Here is an 18561-nt window from a genome sequence, read left to right on the forward strand (position 1 = left end):
CACCAAGTCAAGGGTTAAGATCCCCTTACCAGTCATCTTTTAAAAAAAAAAAAGAAAGAAACTGGACAAAAAACCTTGGGGAATACAGTTCTAAATGTAGACTGCTGATTTGAGATTAAGGAGAAAAAAGTATGATAGAAAGGGAAATCAATAAAGACAGTAAACTATAAAAAAGATCTCATCTGGAAATAATAGCATTTCTCGGTGTGAGTGAACATGTTAAGTTTGAGAGGTCTATGACACATCCAAGTGGAAATGTTGATAGGAATAGGGGATATAATGAGTAAGGAGTTAAGGAGAAAGTCCTGGGCTAGCGATATAAATGTGGGAGCTGTCAGCATACAGATGGTGTTTAAGCCATGAGACTGGACAAAATAACTGAGGGAATGGTTATAAATATTTTAAAAAAGAAGCATCAGCCTGAAACTAGGGGTTCATCAAAATTGAGAAGTTGAAAAGATGATAACAACAAACTAGCAAAGGACACTAGAATGTATTATCAGTGAGGTGAGAAGATAACAGTATTTCAAAAACCAAGTGAAGAAAAGTATTTCAAGTAGAAAGGAGTGATCAATTGTGCCAAATGCTGTGGGCAGGTCAAGTAAGATGAAGACTGAAATCTGAGGAATATAAATTCCAGAATACTTTAAAAAATGATTCACATAGGACTTGGTAATCAGTGTTTGAAAGTCAATGATTAAAATTTATATTCAGAGTTCCAGTCAAGATGGCGGAATAGTCACTCTCTCCCATAAATCAACGAATGTACAGCTATAAAAATGTAACACCAGCCAAACTGGGGCCGCTGGAGCTCAGTCGAAGAGGAGGAGAGACCTGTGGAGTTCATGAAGGCAGGAGAAGGCACGATGAGAGAAAGAAAAAACTGCTCGAAGCATTTTGGGTAGTGGCCGCTTTAAGGCTGGAGCTGATGAGTACATGGAGCAGGAGCCAGCAGAAGCCACAGCTGTGCCCTTCAGATGGAGTTGCTTGGAGGCGGCAGGGGAGAAGAGGGCCTTGGTGGCCCCTAGGACAGCAAGAACACTAACAGAGTTCCTGTGAACCCACACAGGAGCAAGAAGCCAGAACAGCTGAAAATGGGGAGCCATTCAGAGGCTGGTGAGTCATCTCAAGGGACTGGCACAGGGCCCATCCCATGGGAAGTGTTTGGGCACGGGCCATAGGGGAGAACACTGGGACACAGCAAGGACAGTGGTCCGCCCCCACAAGCAGCACAGGACCACTCAGAGGAGACTGGTCGGGAATGCAGAATTGCGTGGGGTGCAGTTTGATGAAAAGACTCAGGCCCTGATCAGTGTTTCTATACAACCCAGGTGCACGAGGTCTCTGGAGAGCCAGAAGTACCTATAAAGTCAACCATTAATACCTGAGCTGCACAAAAAGCCTTCCCTAGGGAAGCAGCAGCAAAGCAGCAATTTAGCTTAACAACTCAGCTCAAGTACTGGTTCCCACAGGAAGTTCCCCCGTTTTAGAAGTAAGCAAAGGACAAAAAATTAGTTCTGGCCCAGGCATACCACCAGTGCCTTGGGGCCCTCCAGGGGACATGAGGCATGGAGCTGCAGACCAGACCCCACTCCCACATCCAGGCACACTGCCAGCACCTTGGGGCCCACCCGGAGGCCCAGCACATGGAGCCAGAGACCGAACCTCACCCACCACCACCACCCAGCACACCACCAGCACCTTGGGGCCCCGCCCAGATGCCCAGGGCATGCAGCCAGGGACCAGACACCCCACCCACATCCAGGAACACAGCCAGTGCGTCGGGGCCTGCCTAGGGACCCAGGGAATGGAGCCAGGGACTAGACTTCCCCCCAAAACCGGGCACACCACCAGCGCCAAGGAGCATGCCAAAACATCACTTCCATGTGGGTAGCCCGCCACAGCCACAACAGTAACCACAGCTGCTGCAAAAGTGGCTAGACGTCACAACCACGATGCAGATGGTCCACCAGCCACTGGAGTGCACTGACACAAGGAGAGTCTCAAAGTAGAGACCCAAGAAAAGAATAGGATTCTCTCTCCACAAAGCCCATTCCAGAGTGACAGAAAAAGCATCTGCTCTATGATAATACTGGGGGACCTGAACACACCTTTCAGTATTGGACAGATCATCTAGGCAACAAATCAACAGAGTAACCATTACTCTTTCAGAGGAAGAGAAGAAATCTAGGGTTATCAGTGGTGGGAGCACAGGGAGGAAGAGGGGGATGAGGAGAGATTGGACAAGGGACACAAGAATAAGTACAATTTGTAACAATATACAGACTAATAACATTGATTTGATCAACATATGTCAACATTGAATCCCAAAAATATGTATAATCAATTACGATTCAATAAAACAAAATTTATATTCAATCTAAGTACCAACTATTCAAATCTAATAGGCTGGAAGATTTTTATCCTAAAAGTGTCATTACCTGGTCTTGCAGATACTCATCCACAGTACCACCATGTCTAAGATTTGCTAATAGCATTTCGGCAGCTTCAATTCCAACCTTGTCTGCATTTACACCTAAGACAAGCACAATGTAAAAGAAAAAAACAAAAACTCCTGAATTAGATACTAAGAGGCAAAAGTTTAGTTAATACATCCCAGTTAGCACTGGTATAATATTTTTCAGGCTTCTGAACTCACCCAATGGACCTTTTAGAATAAAATCTTTAGTTATTTAATCTTCTGAGAGCTTGGTATATGCAAAGACTTTAAATCTTTAAATGTACTAGTAAGGAAAAAATAGCTTGCTTTGGCCCTGTTTAAAATGTACTAAGTTGTGACCCTATAATGCTATGCCTCGATTTCAAAATTTAAATAATTAATTTACAATTAGTCTGTAGGCAATTCCATCAGAATTAAAGAATTTTGGGCCGGCCCGGTGGCGCACTTGGTAGATTGCGGCGCTTGGGAGCGCAGCGGCGCTCCTGCCGAGGGTTCAGATCCCATATAGAGACCGGTCTGCTCACTGGTTGAGCGCGGTGCAGGCGCGACACCGAGGGTTGCGATCCCGTTGCCAGTCATGAAAAAAGACAAAAAGACAAAAAAAAAAAAAAGAATTAAAGAATTTTTTAAAAGTTAGGGAATTGATTAAGTTTCATCTAAAGAAGAGCAGATAACATTCTCATGCCAAATATTTTAAAGTGTTATTCCCTTTAAGATTTGAACAGGTATTATTTTACTTTGAATATAAGTCAAAATGGGCCGGCCCGTGGCTCACTCGGGAGAGTGCGGTGCTGATAACACCAAGGCCCGGGTTCGGATCCCATATAGGGATAGCCAGTTAGCTTGCTGGCTGAGCGTGGTGCTGACAACACCAAGTCAAGGGTTAAGATCCCCTTACCGGTCATCTTTAAAAAAAAAAAAAAAAGAATATAAGTCAAAATACTTACCCACTTGCTCTACTTCCTGCCTCTCCACATACTCCAAATCTTTGGTACAACACTGAATACAAAATGAGTCTGTCAGAAGTAGTGGAATGTCAAATTATTCTTTTAAGGTATTTACTTTAAATTAAAAGAAATCCTTGGCTACAAATGAAAATGTCTTTTAAAAAATTAGAATGTGGTTAATTTTGTTTCTTTTCTTTTTTTTTTTTTTTTTTAAAAGATGACCAGTAAGGGGATCTTAACCCTTGGTGTTGTCAGCACCACACTCTCCCAAGTGAGCCACGAGCCAGCCCAATTTTGTTTCTATTTTATATTTGCAAATTTATTTGATTATATACCTTCATTCATAAAATACCCCAGAAAATTGTAAATTTCCAAATTTTAACTCAATTTTTCCTGATGGCAGTTATTGTAATAATATAATAAATTTACTATTTTTACATCATCGAGTGGTCAAGTATTTATATAACTGGATGAAATGGTATGGAACATGTGGTACGAATCTTGACTTTTTGGGTAAGCTACTTAGCTACTGCCATTTCTTCTTCTAGTTGGAAATGGAGATGATACTATGTTGCAAAAATGTTAGAGAAATTAGAGATAGTATTTATAAAGCATCTATCACCAAGACCAGTACATAATAAGCTATTAATAATAATAGTAGTATTGAGCACCCACTATGTATGTACCATGCTGGTTCCTTTGCTAAGGAGACATTAAAAAAAAACTCATATATTACAGTACTAGAGGATAATTAAATGCTAAGCTCTATAGTGTAAACTACACATGCAAAAGGAGTTCAGAGGAAAAAAAAAGATTATAGCTTCTAGAATATATATATATATATTTTTTTTTTTGGCAGCTGGCCTCTACAGAGACCAAACCCTGGGCTTTGGTGTTATCAGAACCACTCTCTAACCAACTTAGCTAATTGATCAGCCCTCTAGAATAATCTGAGGTTTCCTGCAGCATGAAAGACTTAAGCGAATCTGAAAAATGGCTACAATTGGGACAGAGAAGGAAAGAATTCCTGGCTTTGCAGTACTAGAGAGCAGTAGGCACATGAAAGTTTTCTGCCAAGTCACAAAGTATATCTCTGAGCCATTCACAATCCTTCCTACCTACCATCTTGACAGCTGAACAATGGTATAAATGAATTTACATTATTACCAGCCATTACTGCAACCGAGCAGAATGAAGAAAACATGAGAATTTTGCTAGCATTATGTTAAAAAAAAAAAATCAAAATCCTAATAAATTCTTTTTTTATTTTATTTTATTTTGTCATTTTCCGTGTCCGGCAACGGATCGCAACCCTCAGTGTTGCCCCCGTACCGGACCGGGGACCGGCAACGGGATCGCAACCCTCGGCGTTGCTCCCGCGCCTCGCTCAGCCAGTGAGCGGGAACCGGTCTGTATGTGGGATCTGAACCCTCGGGCGGGAGCGCCGCCGCGCTTCCCAAGCGGCACACTATCCAGTGCGCCACTGGGCCGGCCCAAAATCCTAATAAATTCTGAAACCCTAATGCTTTTCTAACTAAATGACAAATCGGGCCAGCCCGTGGCTCACTCGGGAGAGTGCGGTGCTGATAACACCAAGGCCCGGGTTCGGATCCCATATAGGGATGGCCAGTTAGCTCGCTGGCTGAGCATGGCGCTGACAACACCAAGTCAAGGGTTAAGATCCCCTTACCCGTCATCTTTAAAAAATAAATAAATAAATAAATAAAATAAATAAATGACAAATCATCTGATATTTTGGATGTTTCTAAAAAACAGTTTTAGATAGAATTCTTTCATGTGAGGTCAACTGCAGATGTTGATTTTACTTATTCCACTATGTTGATTAGATCGGATGCTCAACTAGCAGATTTACCAACTGAGCAGACTAAGATTACCTGAAATTGTTTGTATTCAGGAGTGATAATGTGGTTTAACGGCATAGCAAGGGTAAGCATTTTTAAAGATGCTACAAAGTAGGAATAAAGCAAACAACTACCACACAATTAGAAGTTCACATGGGGGCCGGCCCGGTGGCGCACTGGATAAGTGCGCCGCTTGGGAAGCGCGGCGGCGCTCCCGCCCGAGGGTTCAGATCCCACATACAGACCGGTTCCCGCTCACTGGCTGAGCGAGGCACGGGAGCAACGCCGAGGGTTGCGGTCCCTTTGCCGGTCCCCGGTCTGGTGCGGGGGCAACACTGAGGGTTGCGATCCATTGCCGGACACGGAAAAAGACAAAAGACAAAAAAATAAATAAATAAATAAATAAAAAAGAAGTTCACGTGAAAGTTACCGGGCTCGCCAAAATAACTTTAAATATTCACATACTGATGCACATATGTATATCCTTTCCCTAATATGCTAAACAAATTAACCTTTTACAAAACTATTCAATATTTTGAAATCACAAATGTAATAACTCATGCTGGGAATAATCTTCAATAGACATTAAAACCATCAGATGAAAGTTGTATGGGAACAGGTTAATCAGATGGTCTCAAAGTATTATCCCAGATTACTTGTTAACTGTAAAGGGAAAAAGAACCATTACAGCAGACAGACCTGGAGGACATCTCCTTAACCTAGTGATCACACTCCACCTCACCAATAAAGGACAAACTGATAATATGTGTCCTCTGATGCAATGCAGTAGAATGCCCAGAAAATCACCCATGCAACTAAAAATGTTTCATCTGAATATACCTAATCATGATACAATTAGACAAATTCAAATTGTGGGAAATCCTCTGAGAGAATGGCCTAGACTTTTCAAAATGTCAATATCATAAAAGGAAAAAAAAAAAAAAGGTGAAGGGAGCATTCTGTATTAAAAGAGAAACTAAACAGACTTAACCAAATGTGTGTGCTTCAAAATAAAAATATCTTACATCGCTCTAAAGAATATTTTGGAGGCAACTCATTGTATATGTATGGTGTGTCTGATAATAATAGAAAATTGTTCTGGTGTAAAAATGATATTATGATTATACAGGATTGTTCTTTGGAAACATGTGCTGTAGTAGTCAGGGGTAAGATATGGTACCTACAACTTACATTGAAATGGTTCAGAAACATACACAACATGTAATTAAATGTTCACAACTGGTGAATCTAGGAGAAGGGTGTATGGATGACTGTTGAATTCGTCATTCAACCTTTCTATATGTTTGGCATTTTTCAGAATATAAAGTTGGGAGATACTGATAACACCAAGGTCAAAGGTTCAGATCCCCTTACTGGCCAGCCACCAAAACAAAAAACAAACAAACAAACAAAGTTGGGAGGAAGACTGAAAGTTTAATTGATTCTAAAATGAATCAGTTAATTGTATCCTTTGAAACGTGTCATCCATAATTCTATAACATTCCAATCCTGACAAATAATTAAAAGAATTTTACAGTAGCATTGGGAACTATGGAACCCCTTCCTTTATCTATACCTCGTTTACCAAGCGATGATCCAGCAAACAAACAGCCAGTGGATGTCTCAGCAATAATGCTATAAAGGGGAAAAAAAAAGTATTACTACTCATGTTATAAACATTCTAAAGTTACATGCAAATACAACACAGGAGAACTGTGATTGTTAAACGGACAATTAAATCTGGCCAGTATATTCCACAGGTCAAATTCTTCATACAGAGAGTGGCATGATTTTCTCCAACAGCCTTAATCAGACCATTAAGTACCCTTTAGCACTTGACCAGAAGTCACACCAGATTCTAATCCACAGGTAAGGAATGTCTCCCCCTACCCCAAGAACTCAGCATGTTATCAGCACAAAGTGGTAACCATTTCACAGGCACACAGTGCTATAAAGGGTTTTATGATTATCTTAAATAAAAAGGTTGTCATGGAGGGACTTTCGGTATTGTTCTACAGCTTTTCGATAAGTACAGAGAGCATTTACTTAAACCCTTTAATAGAAACTCTGAATTAGATGGTTTGAAATTTAAATATCCACAGAGGATACTTTTATACTTCAAAAACACCAATTAAAGAACTTTTATGGATTCCCGTACCAGCCAGCCACCAAAAACAAAAGGATTTTTATAACGCCCTTTAATAGAAACTCTGAATTAGATGGTTTGAAATTTAAATATCCACAGAGGATACTTTTATACTTCAAAAACACCAGTTAAAGAACTTTTATGGATTCCCGTACCAGCCAGCCACCAAAAACAAAAGGATTTTTATAACACTTAAATCTATAACTTCTAACTGGATTAATGTTATAGTCCCATTCCTTTTTTAAAAGGGATCTGTGCCAAATTTATTTGTGAATTAATTTCACATCTGAGGTATTTTATACTACTGGAAATATTTCTCGTAGGATCAGCTTCAAAGCCTAACTTCTGATTAGCTTAAACATTTAAGTTCACTATATAGTTTCAGTCTTTTTTTGGCTTTTGGCCAGTATGGGGATATGAACCTGAGACCTTGGTGTCATAAAGCTGCCCTTTAACCAACTGAGCTAACCGGCCAGCCCTTAAATTCACTATATAAGCAAAAGGGAAGTTACAATAAGAGGCAAACCATCCTCAGAAAAAATTTGGAATAATCATCTTAATTCATCCTACTGTTGTTTTAGATGGGCATGCCCTTCAAAATATGTCTTCTTAAAACTGTAAATTTAGGCAAAAAACCTACAAATCCTTAATTTAAATGGGATAATTATTTCAGGGCTCTCAACCGATGTTTAGGAATAAACATATTGTCTCACATTATTCCATTTCCATTGCCAAATGCTTGGTCTTTAGGTTCCTGAACAGGCTGGATATTAACATACAGATCCCTGATCTCCTTTCTGATGCATCTCACAGCTGCCGCTGCCATTTCTTTTGCTACCTATTTGGCAAGACAGACAAATAGAATAAATTAATTACTGATTATTTGGACAACTGTTTTCAAGCCTTCAAAGATACAACATAGGGTTCAGATCCCTATACCAGCCAGTCACCAAAAACAAAAACATAAAATAATTAATAACATTCACATGCATTACTTAAAAGCTTGATTTTCAAGAGTAAAAAGAGCACTGAATTTTAAGAAAAATTTTAAAGATTTATTAAAAAGTAAGTTCTTTCAATAATTTCAAATTTTAGATAACATAATACTTATTGAGACATACATACACTTCTAAGAACATCTAGGCAACTTCCTTTATTATTTATTTACTTATTTATTTATTTTGAATATTCATGAGATACAAAGCTGATTTGATTGTCCCACCTCCTGACCATGATGTGGGGGCCAGATTCATATTGGGGACATACCTATTACCAGAAATTGCTTTTATACCCTTTGTCCCCTTCCAATTATCCCCATAGTCAACTTACTTTAAATGGCAAAACACCAGCAACGAAAGCTCTTCCATATACTTTAGTCACAGAGCCACGGTCAGTTAAATTTATTGGGTTCAATTGTTTAACTGGTGATATTCGGATAATCACTTCACCACCACCTTTTGGGTAATAGCCCCTATGAAAAGTACAACAAATACCCACATAAAATGACTGAATGACAAAAATAAAGCTCAATATTACAATAAAATAATGTGAATGATATCCAAACATGTAATTAATAGAAAGTTTGTAATAATATTTTAGGTCTATGCTGTCCAATAGGGTAGCCTCAAGCTATATCCAACTATTAAAATAAAATAAAATTTAGAAATCAGCTCCCCAGTTGCACTAGCCACATTTCAAGTGCTCAATCGTCACATTTGGCTAATGACTATCATATTGGACAGCACAGATAGGGAACATTTCTCTCAATGCAGGAAGTTACTTGGCAGTGCAGTTTTAAGAGTATAAGCTCAGAGATGGCTGTACCTATTTTGTTACTGCTGTTTTCTAGTGCCTAAAACAATGCCTGGCACATAGTAGATGCTCACATAAATATATGATGAATATTTAAGTAGCTGAACACTAATAAAATTTTAACTCAATTATTTAGTATCATTTATTCTATAGCAGATGCTGAGAAAAAGAATGCTCCTATCCTCAAGGAGCTCATCATCTGGGGGGGAGGTGGCTCCACACACTACCTACTAGAATACAAGTCAGGCTGTAAGGAAGACTACAGCTGTAAGAAGGACAGAGTTACAAATATGAATTAGATTGAGGCACATTCACAGACAGTTCACACAAGAAATTACAAGTTTCATTTTGAAAAAACATCAGATTTCCAATTTTTAGGAGAGCAAGGGAAGAATAACATGAACAAAGACATGAAAGTCCGAAGGCACTAAGTATGTTTAAGGAATAGCAAGCAATCATGTGGTTAGAATACATGGCATGTTGAAAGGAGGGGAAGGATGACGAAGCTAGAAAGGTAAATTGGGGCAAAACTGCAAAGCATTTATTTTTTATTTTTTTTATTTTTAAAAATGGTGACCGGTAAGGGGATCTTAACCCTTAGCTTGGTGTTGTCAGCACCATGCTCAGCCAGTGAGCTAACCGGCCATCCCTATATAGGATCCAAACCCGCAGCCTTGGTGTTATCAGCACCACACTCTTCCAAGTGAGCCACAGGCCAGCCCAAAACTGCAAAGCATTTAAATGCCATGCCAAGAAATTTGGCCTTGTTTTTGTGTGGCAGAAAGCAAGCCTTAAAGAGAAATAACCAGAATACCCAATCCCAATGTATTTCTAATCACAGTATAGAAGAGAATCCCTTTTATTTATTTATTTTTTTTGTGGCTGGCCAGGGGGATGTGAACCTTTGACATTGGTATTATCAGCACCATGCTCTAACCAACTGAGTAACCGGCCAGCCTATAGAATCTCTTTTATGACCCTGTAGTCCCTAGTCCAGCAGTCTGCACATGGTAAGCATGTAATCTGTTCTGGGGCAGAGCATAGATAACCCAAGATATGAAGGTGCCTCACTGTGGAAATTCCCTTGGAAAATATTTCTCCCAAGAAACAAATGAAAATCATGTGCAGCTGCTTTCAAATCCCCATGTCCCACTGCTTATTGCTTTTAAGCCACAAAGTACAATTATTTCCTACAAGAAAGCTAATGTATTAAGTGGGTTCCAGAATGATAGTTAGTCTAAGGTCTAACTTTTCCACTGTTTTTTTTTTTAGCACAAGTAATGGATCAAAAGGGTGGAGAAATGAGCAACTTACCTCATTTTAATGTCACAATTAAATTCGAAACCAAATTTTTCAACAATTGGCTTGAAAACCTGAAAAATCAGTTTGTTACTTTAACCACCAATATTCACTGATTCAATAAGTATATTTATTAAACAAAAGTGCTCTCACTGAACTTTAGGCATTATAGGTAAACAGTGATAAAAATATGTAGGCTAGTTCCATTTTTCAAATAAAAAAACTGATATGTAGCTAAATTTAAAATTTAACATTTAATTAATCATGACTGTGCAGGTCTATCTAATGAAAGAAAAAAAAAATCAGAACTCAGGATACTTCCTTTTTTTTTCTTTTTTTTTTTTTTTGAGTGGCTGGCCAGTATGGGGATCCGAACACTTGACCTTGGTGTTTACAAGGCTGTGCTCTAACCAACTGAGCTAACTGGCTAGCCCAGAACTCAGGATACTTGATCCCAGTGGTTTTTTTGACATCACAGGCCAGTATTTCCTAATCCTTCTCAGTAAAATACACTATAAGAAATTATGCGGGGTTGGTGAACAGCATTCCATTCTGCCATCTCAATTTTTTTATACAGTTGAAATCTCATTGCATATACATTTTATCCTTATTTTTTCCATTTAACAATATAAACATAAGCATTTTCCTAAAATCACAAAATTCGCCCTAAACAATATTTGAATGACTGCATGGCATTCTAGTATAATTTACTTAACCATTTTCAAGTTGTCATTATTACATAATGATATACTATTATATAATAATAATTATAGTATATAATGCTCTGCTCAAATACCTTTAACACTTATCTTTTGCTGCATTTTGTAATATTTAATTAGGCTAGTTTCCTTGAAGTGAAATTACTGGGTGAAGAGAGATTAACTCGCATTATACATCACACCAAACTGACTTCCGCTGGCCGGTTAGCTCAGTTGGTTAGAGCATGGTGCTGATAACACTGAAGTCCAGGGTTAGATCCTTGTACAGGTCAGTCACCAAAACAAACAAAACAAAAAACAAACAAAGATTATATGTACCATCTACTAGAATGGAAATGTTTCAGAGAAAGATAATATTTAAGCCTAAAGTCTAAGGCAACATTTTGAGATCTATTCTAAAAATTTATTCATTTTTCTAGGTTATCTCCCTGGTATACAGAAGGTATACAAGTTATTAAACTTCTGTTTGTTTAAAAAGAAAAGGCAGAAAAAATTTAAAAAGTAAAAACCTGAGAATATCAAGTGCTGGGGAGAATATCAATGCTCATACAGTACTGATGAAAATACAAAATGACGTAGCCACTTTGGATGTCAAAACGATCTGGCAGTTTCTCATACAATTAGACATGCATTTACTATAAAAACCCAGCAATCCCACTCCTAAGTATTTACCCAAGAGAAATGAAAACATATGTTCACACAAAAATCTGCACATAAATGTTAATACTGACTTTATTCATAATTGCCCAAAACTGGAAACAACCCAAATGTCCTTCAACAGATGAATGGATAAATAAACTAGTATATCCACATGATAGAACACTACTTAGCTTTTATTACTGATATAAGCAACAGGGGTGAATCTCTAATTTATCATGACAAGCTAAACAAAACAGACTCAAAGGCTACTTACACTATTTCTTTATATGACATCCTGGGGAAAAAAAGGCAAAACAGTGCCAGAAAACAGATCAGTGGTTGCCAAGGGTAGGGGCAGAGATATAAGGGATATAAGGGAATTTTCTGGAGAAATGGAACTATTCTATATCTTGATTGTGGTGGTTGGTTCACAACTGTATGTCAAAACCACTAAAGTGTACATTAAAAAGGATGAATTTAATTATAAATAATTACACCTTGTAGTGGATTGAATTATGTACTCCCAAAACTCACTGGAGCTTGAACTGTGTCCCCTAAGTTTCATGTATTAGAAACTTAGCCCCCACTGTGATTGTTAAAAGGGTTGGAAATGCTATTACAGTAATTGAAAGGTGGAGCCTTGAAGAGGTGATTGGATTGTTGGACAGTGCAGTAGTGAATAGATTAAAAATGGTGGTCAGGGGCATGGTTCTGAATCTGTCTGTCTCTCTCTGTTTTCTCTTCCACTATCTTGCAATCTGAGACCCCTGGGTCATTGCTGCCACCACCAGATGGACTTTAGACTTCCCAGCCTCAAAACTGTAAGCAATAAATGTCATTTATCTTTATAAATCACCCCGTTTCAAGTATTTTGTTATAAGCAACAGAAACGGACTAATACATACCTTAACAAACCTGGAGGAAAAAAATTATACCACTTTTCTCTCCCACTAGTTGTACAAGGGTACCAGCATTCAGTTTTACTTTATTTTATTTTTTGGCAGCTGACCAGCCCAGGGATTGAACCCCAGACCTTGGTGTTATCAGCACCACACTATAATCACCTGAGCTACCAGCCCCAGTATTGATTTTACCAATTAAAAAATTTTTTAGTTTTCCTCCAAATCATAATTCCTATATTTATAAAATAATGTACTTATAGAATAACTGATATAATTTACATAATAATTACACTTGAGGTTTTTAAAGAATTTACTATGAACACTATTCTAAGATATAACAAGAAACTTAAACATAATTCCCCAAACTTTCCTGCAATGGAACTAGACACTGTGAAGAAATAAAAAGGAATGTACACAAAAACACTCAGGGTATATTTAAATAGAGAACAGAGATTCAAAAGGATATATGAGATCTTTTCATTTTGTCCCACAACAAAAGTTCTTACCATCACCGTGTAATCAACTTGTGGTGCCATTTCAGCATTAGTTCCACCTTTCAAACGAAGTTCTGATGGAGAAGCAGCAAAGAGAACACAGGGCATTGAGACCTGCATCAAGAGGCACACACTCCTAAGGAGAAGGCAGAACAGGCTGAGCTGTGTTTTCTTTTTAAAGTCTCAACAAAACTACATTATTAGTCATCACTATTAGGTGAAGCACAGACAACTGAGATGGTGGTAGGTTTATCCCCTTAAGTTTAAAGTTAAACACTTGAGTATGGGCCGGCCTGTGGCTCACTGGCTGAGCGTGGTGCTGACAACACCAAGTCAAGGGTTAAGATCCCCTTACCGGTCATCTTTATATAAAAAATAAAAAAACAAAAAATAAACACTTGAGTATCAGAATGGTAAAATCATGAATCTTAAGGAACAACAGTATTTCACAGTAGAAAAAACTGGCTTTAAATGATAAGGTTGGGTTGAATCCAAGACTGAAGACGTGTCAGCCTGTGTAAGTTCTGACATTTTTCTTTGTGTTACAAAGAAGTATAATTGAAAATAAAAACTTTTTCAAATGTTTTTATAAAAGAATTCACAAAAGTAGCAGTTTATGAAAATGTATTCAAAAAAGTCAAGGTCTAGAAATATTCAATTGATTATATCTGAGTTGCCACCATGCACAAGGCACTGTTCCATGTATCAAGTTAAGATATAGTTCCTACCATTGTGGACCTCATGATATAATTGGATAATATTTTACAAAGACTGAAAGCTGAGTATTTCACACAGAAAAGTTTTAGGGAAATAATCCTTGCTTTACTTGCCTCTTTTACTTGCCTTATAGTCAAACAATGCAATAAATCACAAGAAATAGTTATAGAACATGAAAAATTTTATAAAATAAAACATTTGGTCAGATTTTCTAAGTGAGCTGTTATCTCCCTTCTTCTCCGAAGTTAAAGGAAAGCAATCATATTCATAAGTTGATTGTACTTTGAAAGGAAATTCAACATAGCCTGTACATACCAAAAAATAGACCTTTACTTAACTTCCTTACCACAACAATGCATACGTACTGAACTGGAAAGTATCACCAACAAATGAATTTCACTAATTCAATAAATATTTATTGGCAATGTAATATGCTTAGCATTGTAAGGGAAAACATATGCAATATAATCCCTGTTCTCAAGGAGGTGAACATAGGAGAAAATGAAAAATACTTGGAAATGTTTAGCTTACTACAGACTATAGGCTTCTAACTACTGAATTTATTGTTTATTTCCTCTGAATAACTCAAGACATAAGGTGTTTCTTTTCTCCCCAATAAAATCAGATCCCAAGAATAGTAAAGAAAACTTTAATTTTAGGAGTCAGGAATTGCAACAATAAAGGTAGACTGAGAACCACATGGTACTGTAATCACAATTAGTGCTAAAAATGAGTAAGTGTGATAAAAAGTGAATAGGTAAAATGTGTTTTCTTGCTAGGATTCTGCTTGTTTTAATCTCCTGAATGGACCTAGATTATTGACTTTAAACTCACATTCCACACATTCTAGTGGAGTAAGAGTCAGAGTCCTCTCTCCGAAGTTAAAGGAAAGCAATCATATTCATAAGTTGATTGTACTTTGAAAGGAAATTCAACATAGCCTGTACATACCAAAAAATAGACCTTTACTTAACTTCCTTACCACAACAATGCATACGTACTGAACTGGAAAGTATCACCAACAAATGAATTTCATTAATTCAATAAATATTTATTGGCAATGTAATATGCTTAGCATTGTAAGGGAAAACATATGCAATATAATCCCTGTTCTCAAGGAGGTGAACATAGGAGAAAATGAAAAATACTTGGAAATGTTTAGCTTACTACAGACTATAGGCTTGTAACTACTGAATTTATTGTTTATTTCCTCTGAATAACTCAAGACATAAGGTGTTTCTTTTCTCCCCAATAAAATCAGATCCCAAGAATAGTAAAGAAAACTTTAATTTTAGGAGTCAGGAATTGCAACAATAAAGGTAGACTGAGAACCACATGGTACTGTAATCACAATTAGTGCTAAAAATGAGTAAGTGTGATAAAAAGTGAATAGGTNCAATAAATATTTATTGGCAATGTAATATGCTTAGCATTGTAAGGGAAAACATATGCAATATAATCCCTGTTCTCAAGGAGGTGAACATAGGAGAAAATGAAAAATACTTGGAAATGTTTAGCTTACTACAGACTATAGGCTTCTAACTACTGAATTTATTGTTTATTTCCTCTGAATAACTCAAGATATAAGGTGTTTCTTTTCTCCCCAATAAAATCAGATCCCAAAAATAGTAAAGAAAACTTTAATTTTTAGGAGTCAGGAATTGCAACAATAAAGGTAGACTGAGAACCACATGGTACTGTAATCACAATTAGTGCTAAAAATGAGTAAGTGTGATAAAAAGTGAATAGGTAAAATGTGTTTTCTTGCTAGGATTCTGCTTGTTTTAATCTCCTGAATGGACCTAGATTATTGACTTTAAACTCACATTCCACACATTCTAGTGGAGTAAGAGTCAGAGTCCTCAATTCTAATTCTAGTTCTGACCCTGACCCTGTGACCTTAGGTAAATCACTTAACACCAGGGGATCTTGACTTCATTCACAAACTGGAGGAAGGGCTGGCCAGTTAGCTCACTTGGTAGAGCGTGGTGCTGATAACACCAAGTTGAAGGGTTCAGATCCCCATACTGGCCAGCTGCCAAAAAAAAAAAACTGGAGGAAGAGATGGAATACATGTTACCTCTTGCAGTTTCAAAATTCTACAATTCTATTTTAGTTAACACTTAGACCATTGGTTAACTGTGACTTTTTTCCCCTTTTTGTACAGGAGAATGCCTGAAATAATATGCTGACTATAAAGTTAACTCAAAATTCTTTATTTCCCTCAGAAAAATTCTCACTTAACAAACCTCATGCTAGGCCTAGCAGCAGGTCCTTTTTCATAGAGGTCTATTTACATCATAATTCAAATCTCAATTACTACTAAACATTTTCTTAAAGTAAAAAATCATAATTAGAACACTCACTTCTGAAGGAAACTGGCATCAGGTTTACATACCATTTCTTTTCTTTTCTTTTCTACAAATCAACCATTTCTTACTTTATCAAATTTCCTAGTAAATGGACAGGATTTTGGTAAAAGGATGCTGTTCACAATAGCAATCAGCCAAATAGCTCAAAAAAGCAATACAAAAATTAATTGCTCTGTTTTCTCAATAAAAGAAGAAATATTTAGAAAATGATAATGGCTCAATTTAATTATTAAATATCCATTGCCCGGTGGGGAAAAAAATCAGGATTACATCTAAAAACATCTAGAGTTGCACAAGTATCTATGAAAAGATAGCAAAAATACCTAGACTAAAAATAGTAGAATATGGTTCCTAATTAGCTATAAGCCAAGAACTAAATTTGCTACAATGCAAAGACTACAGAACATGAAAACAAGTCAGTTTCAGATATTCAATTTCTATATAATGAAAAGTAAAGAAGCAAATGTAGTGCACCATACTACACATATGAGAAAATTTCAGAAAGTAATAGCTACAATTAATAAACAATTAGATACCCACAACTTTACATACATTGACTCTAACCCTAAAAGGTAGGTGTTTCACCTCCATTTTAAAAATGGGAAAACTGAAGCTCAAAGAAGTTGAGCAACTTGCCAAGTAAAGTGGTAGAATCTTGATTTGAATACAGGTCTAACTCTAAAACCCATATTTAAATGAAATGTAAGTGATACATACCCTGCAGTCTTGGTATCTGCTGTGTGGATTCCACCTTTGATCTTTTCTGGTATAAAGGTTATTTCTGTTGAGCCAATTTCTGCCCCCTCCAGTTGTCCATCACACAAATCTCGAACCATTTCCAGTCCAGATAAATGTTGAGGCCTTCAGGTCATAATACTGCATCAAAATGTGTGCATTCAGACTGCCTATATCCCCACATTTTATGACACATTTTTAAAACTGAAATGGCAAGAACACAGCAAAATCTAACCACAGTAAGAGCCACATCTTCAGTGTCAGAACTTCCTTTTGGGTTTTCATGCACCAAGACCACCTGCTATTAGGCATCATTTTAAGACCAGTCATTTTGGCTGTAAATACATACACTGATTTATTGTTCCAAGTAAGAAGTGTGCAAAAGAGGAAAACGAATAAAACTACCTATGAGCTACCAGTCTCAACTTGTACTTCATTGAGTAATCTCTGGTACCTATTATGGGCTAGGGCTGGCCAGTTAGCTCAGTTGGTTAAAGCAAGCACGGTGCTTTAACATCAAGGTCAAGGATTCAGATTCCTTTACACACCAGCCACCAAAAAAAAAATAAAAAGTAATATTATGGGCTGAACTGTGTTCCCCCAAAATTCATATGCTGAAGTCTTAACCCTCAGCATTTCAGAATGTATTTGGAGACAGGGTATAATGAGGCAGTTATGGTGGGCCTTAATACAATCTGACTGGTGTCCCCATAAAGAGGAGATTAGGAGAGACACCAAGGGCACAGTGCACAGAGGGACCACTATGTGAAGAGGCAAGAAGAGAGGCCTGGAACAGATTCTTAGGGCCCTCAGAGGAAACCAATTCTGCCAATATCTTGATCTTGGACTTGTAGGCTCCAGAACTATTAGAAAATTAATTTCTGTTGTTTAAGTCACCCCGTGTGTGGTATTTTATTATGGCAGACCTAGACAGTACATAACACAGCCTTAAAGAATTGAATCCCCTATTGGTGAACTAGACTGCTGCAAACAACTACTATGACAAAGGGAATTACGTTTACATATATCAACTGCCTTTTAATAATTTCAAAACTGATTGTGAATAAAATTAAAAGCTAAGGGCTGGCCGGTTAACTCAGTTGATTAGAGCACAGCCTTATAACACTAAGGTTTGGATCCCCCTACCCTCCAGCCGCCATAAAAAAACAAAAACAAAAACAAACAAATAAACCCCAAAACAAACAAAAATAAAAGCTGAGACAGCTGAACCATTAACATGGAATATACACCCAGGAGGAATATTTTATCAGAATCGTGAATATATAGTACCCCTGATTTGATCATCACACATTGTATACATGTATTTAAATATCTCTGTACCCCATAAATACGTACAATCAATACGTTTAAATCAAAAAATACATAAATCCCTTGAAAAAAGTAAACTAAAAAAATAATAAAATAAAATGAAATATATACAGAATATGTACAAAGA

General features: G+C 37.2%; 1 protein-coding gene across 1 annotated transcript in view; it reads right to left on the bottom strand.

The window, feature by feature from the left end:
* RTCA (RNA 3'-terminal phosphate cyclase) overlaps positions 1–18561 on the bottom strand; it is a 21068-nt gene that overhangs the window by 1401 nt on the left and 1106 nt on the right. The window contains exons 3-9 of the mRNA XM_008579566.1: positions 17088–17231; positions 13294–13417; positions 10543–10601; positions 8746–8887; positions 8130–8254; positions 6847–6905; positions 2442–2536 (exon numbers count right to left, since the gene is read on the bottom strand). Of these exons, the coding sequence (XP_008577788.1) occupies positions 2442–2536; positions 6847–6905; positions 8130–8254; positions 8746–8887; positions 10543–10601; positions 13294–13417; positions 17088–17231 (748 nt within the window). The remainder of the gene's footprint in view (positions 1–2441; positions 2537–6846; positions 6906–8129; positions 8255–8745; positions 8888–10542; positions 10602–13293; positions 13418–17087; positions 17232–18561) is intronic.

This window comes from Galeopterus variegatus, unplaced genomic scaffold, assembly GCF_000696425.1.
Source record: "Galeopterus variegatus unplaced genomic scaffold, G_variegatus-3.0.2 Scaffold1913, whole genome shotgun sequence".
NCBI classification, from domain to species: Eukaryota; Metazoa; Chordata; class Mammalia; order Dermoptera; family Cynocephalidae; genus Galeopterus; species Galeopterus variegatus.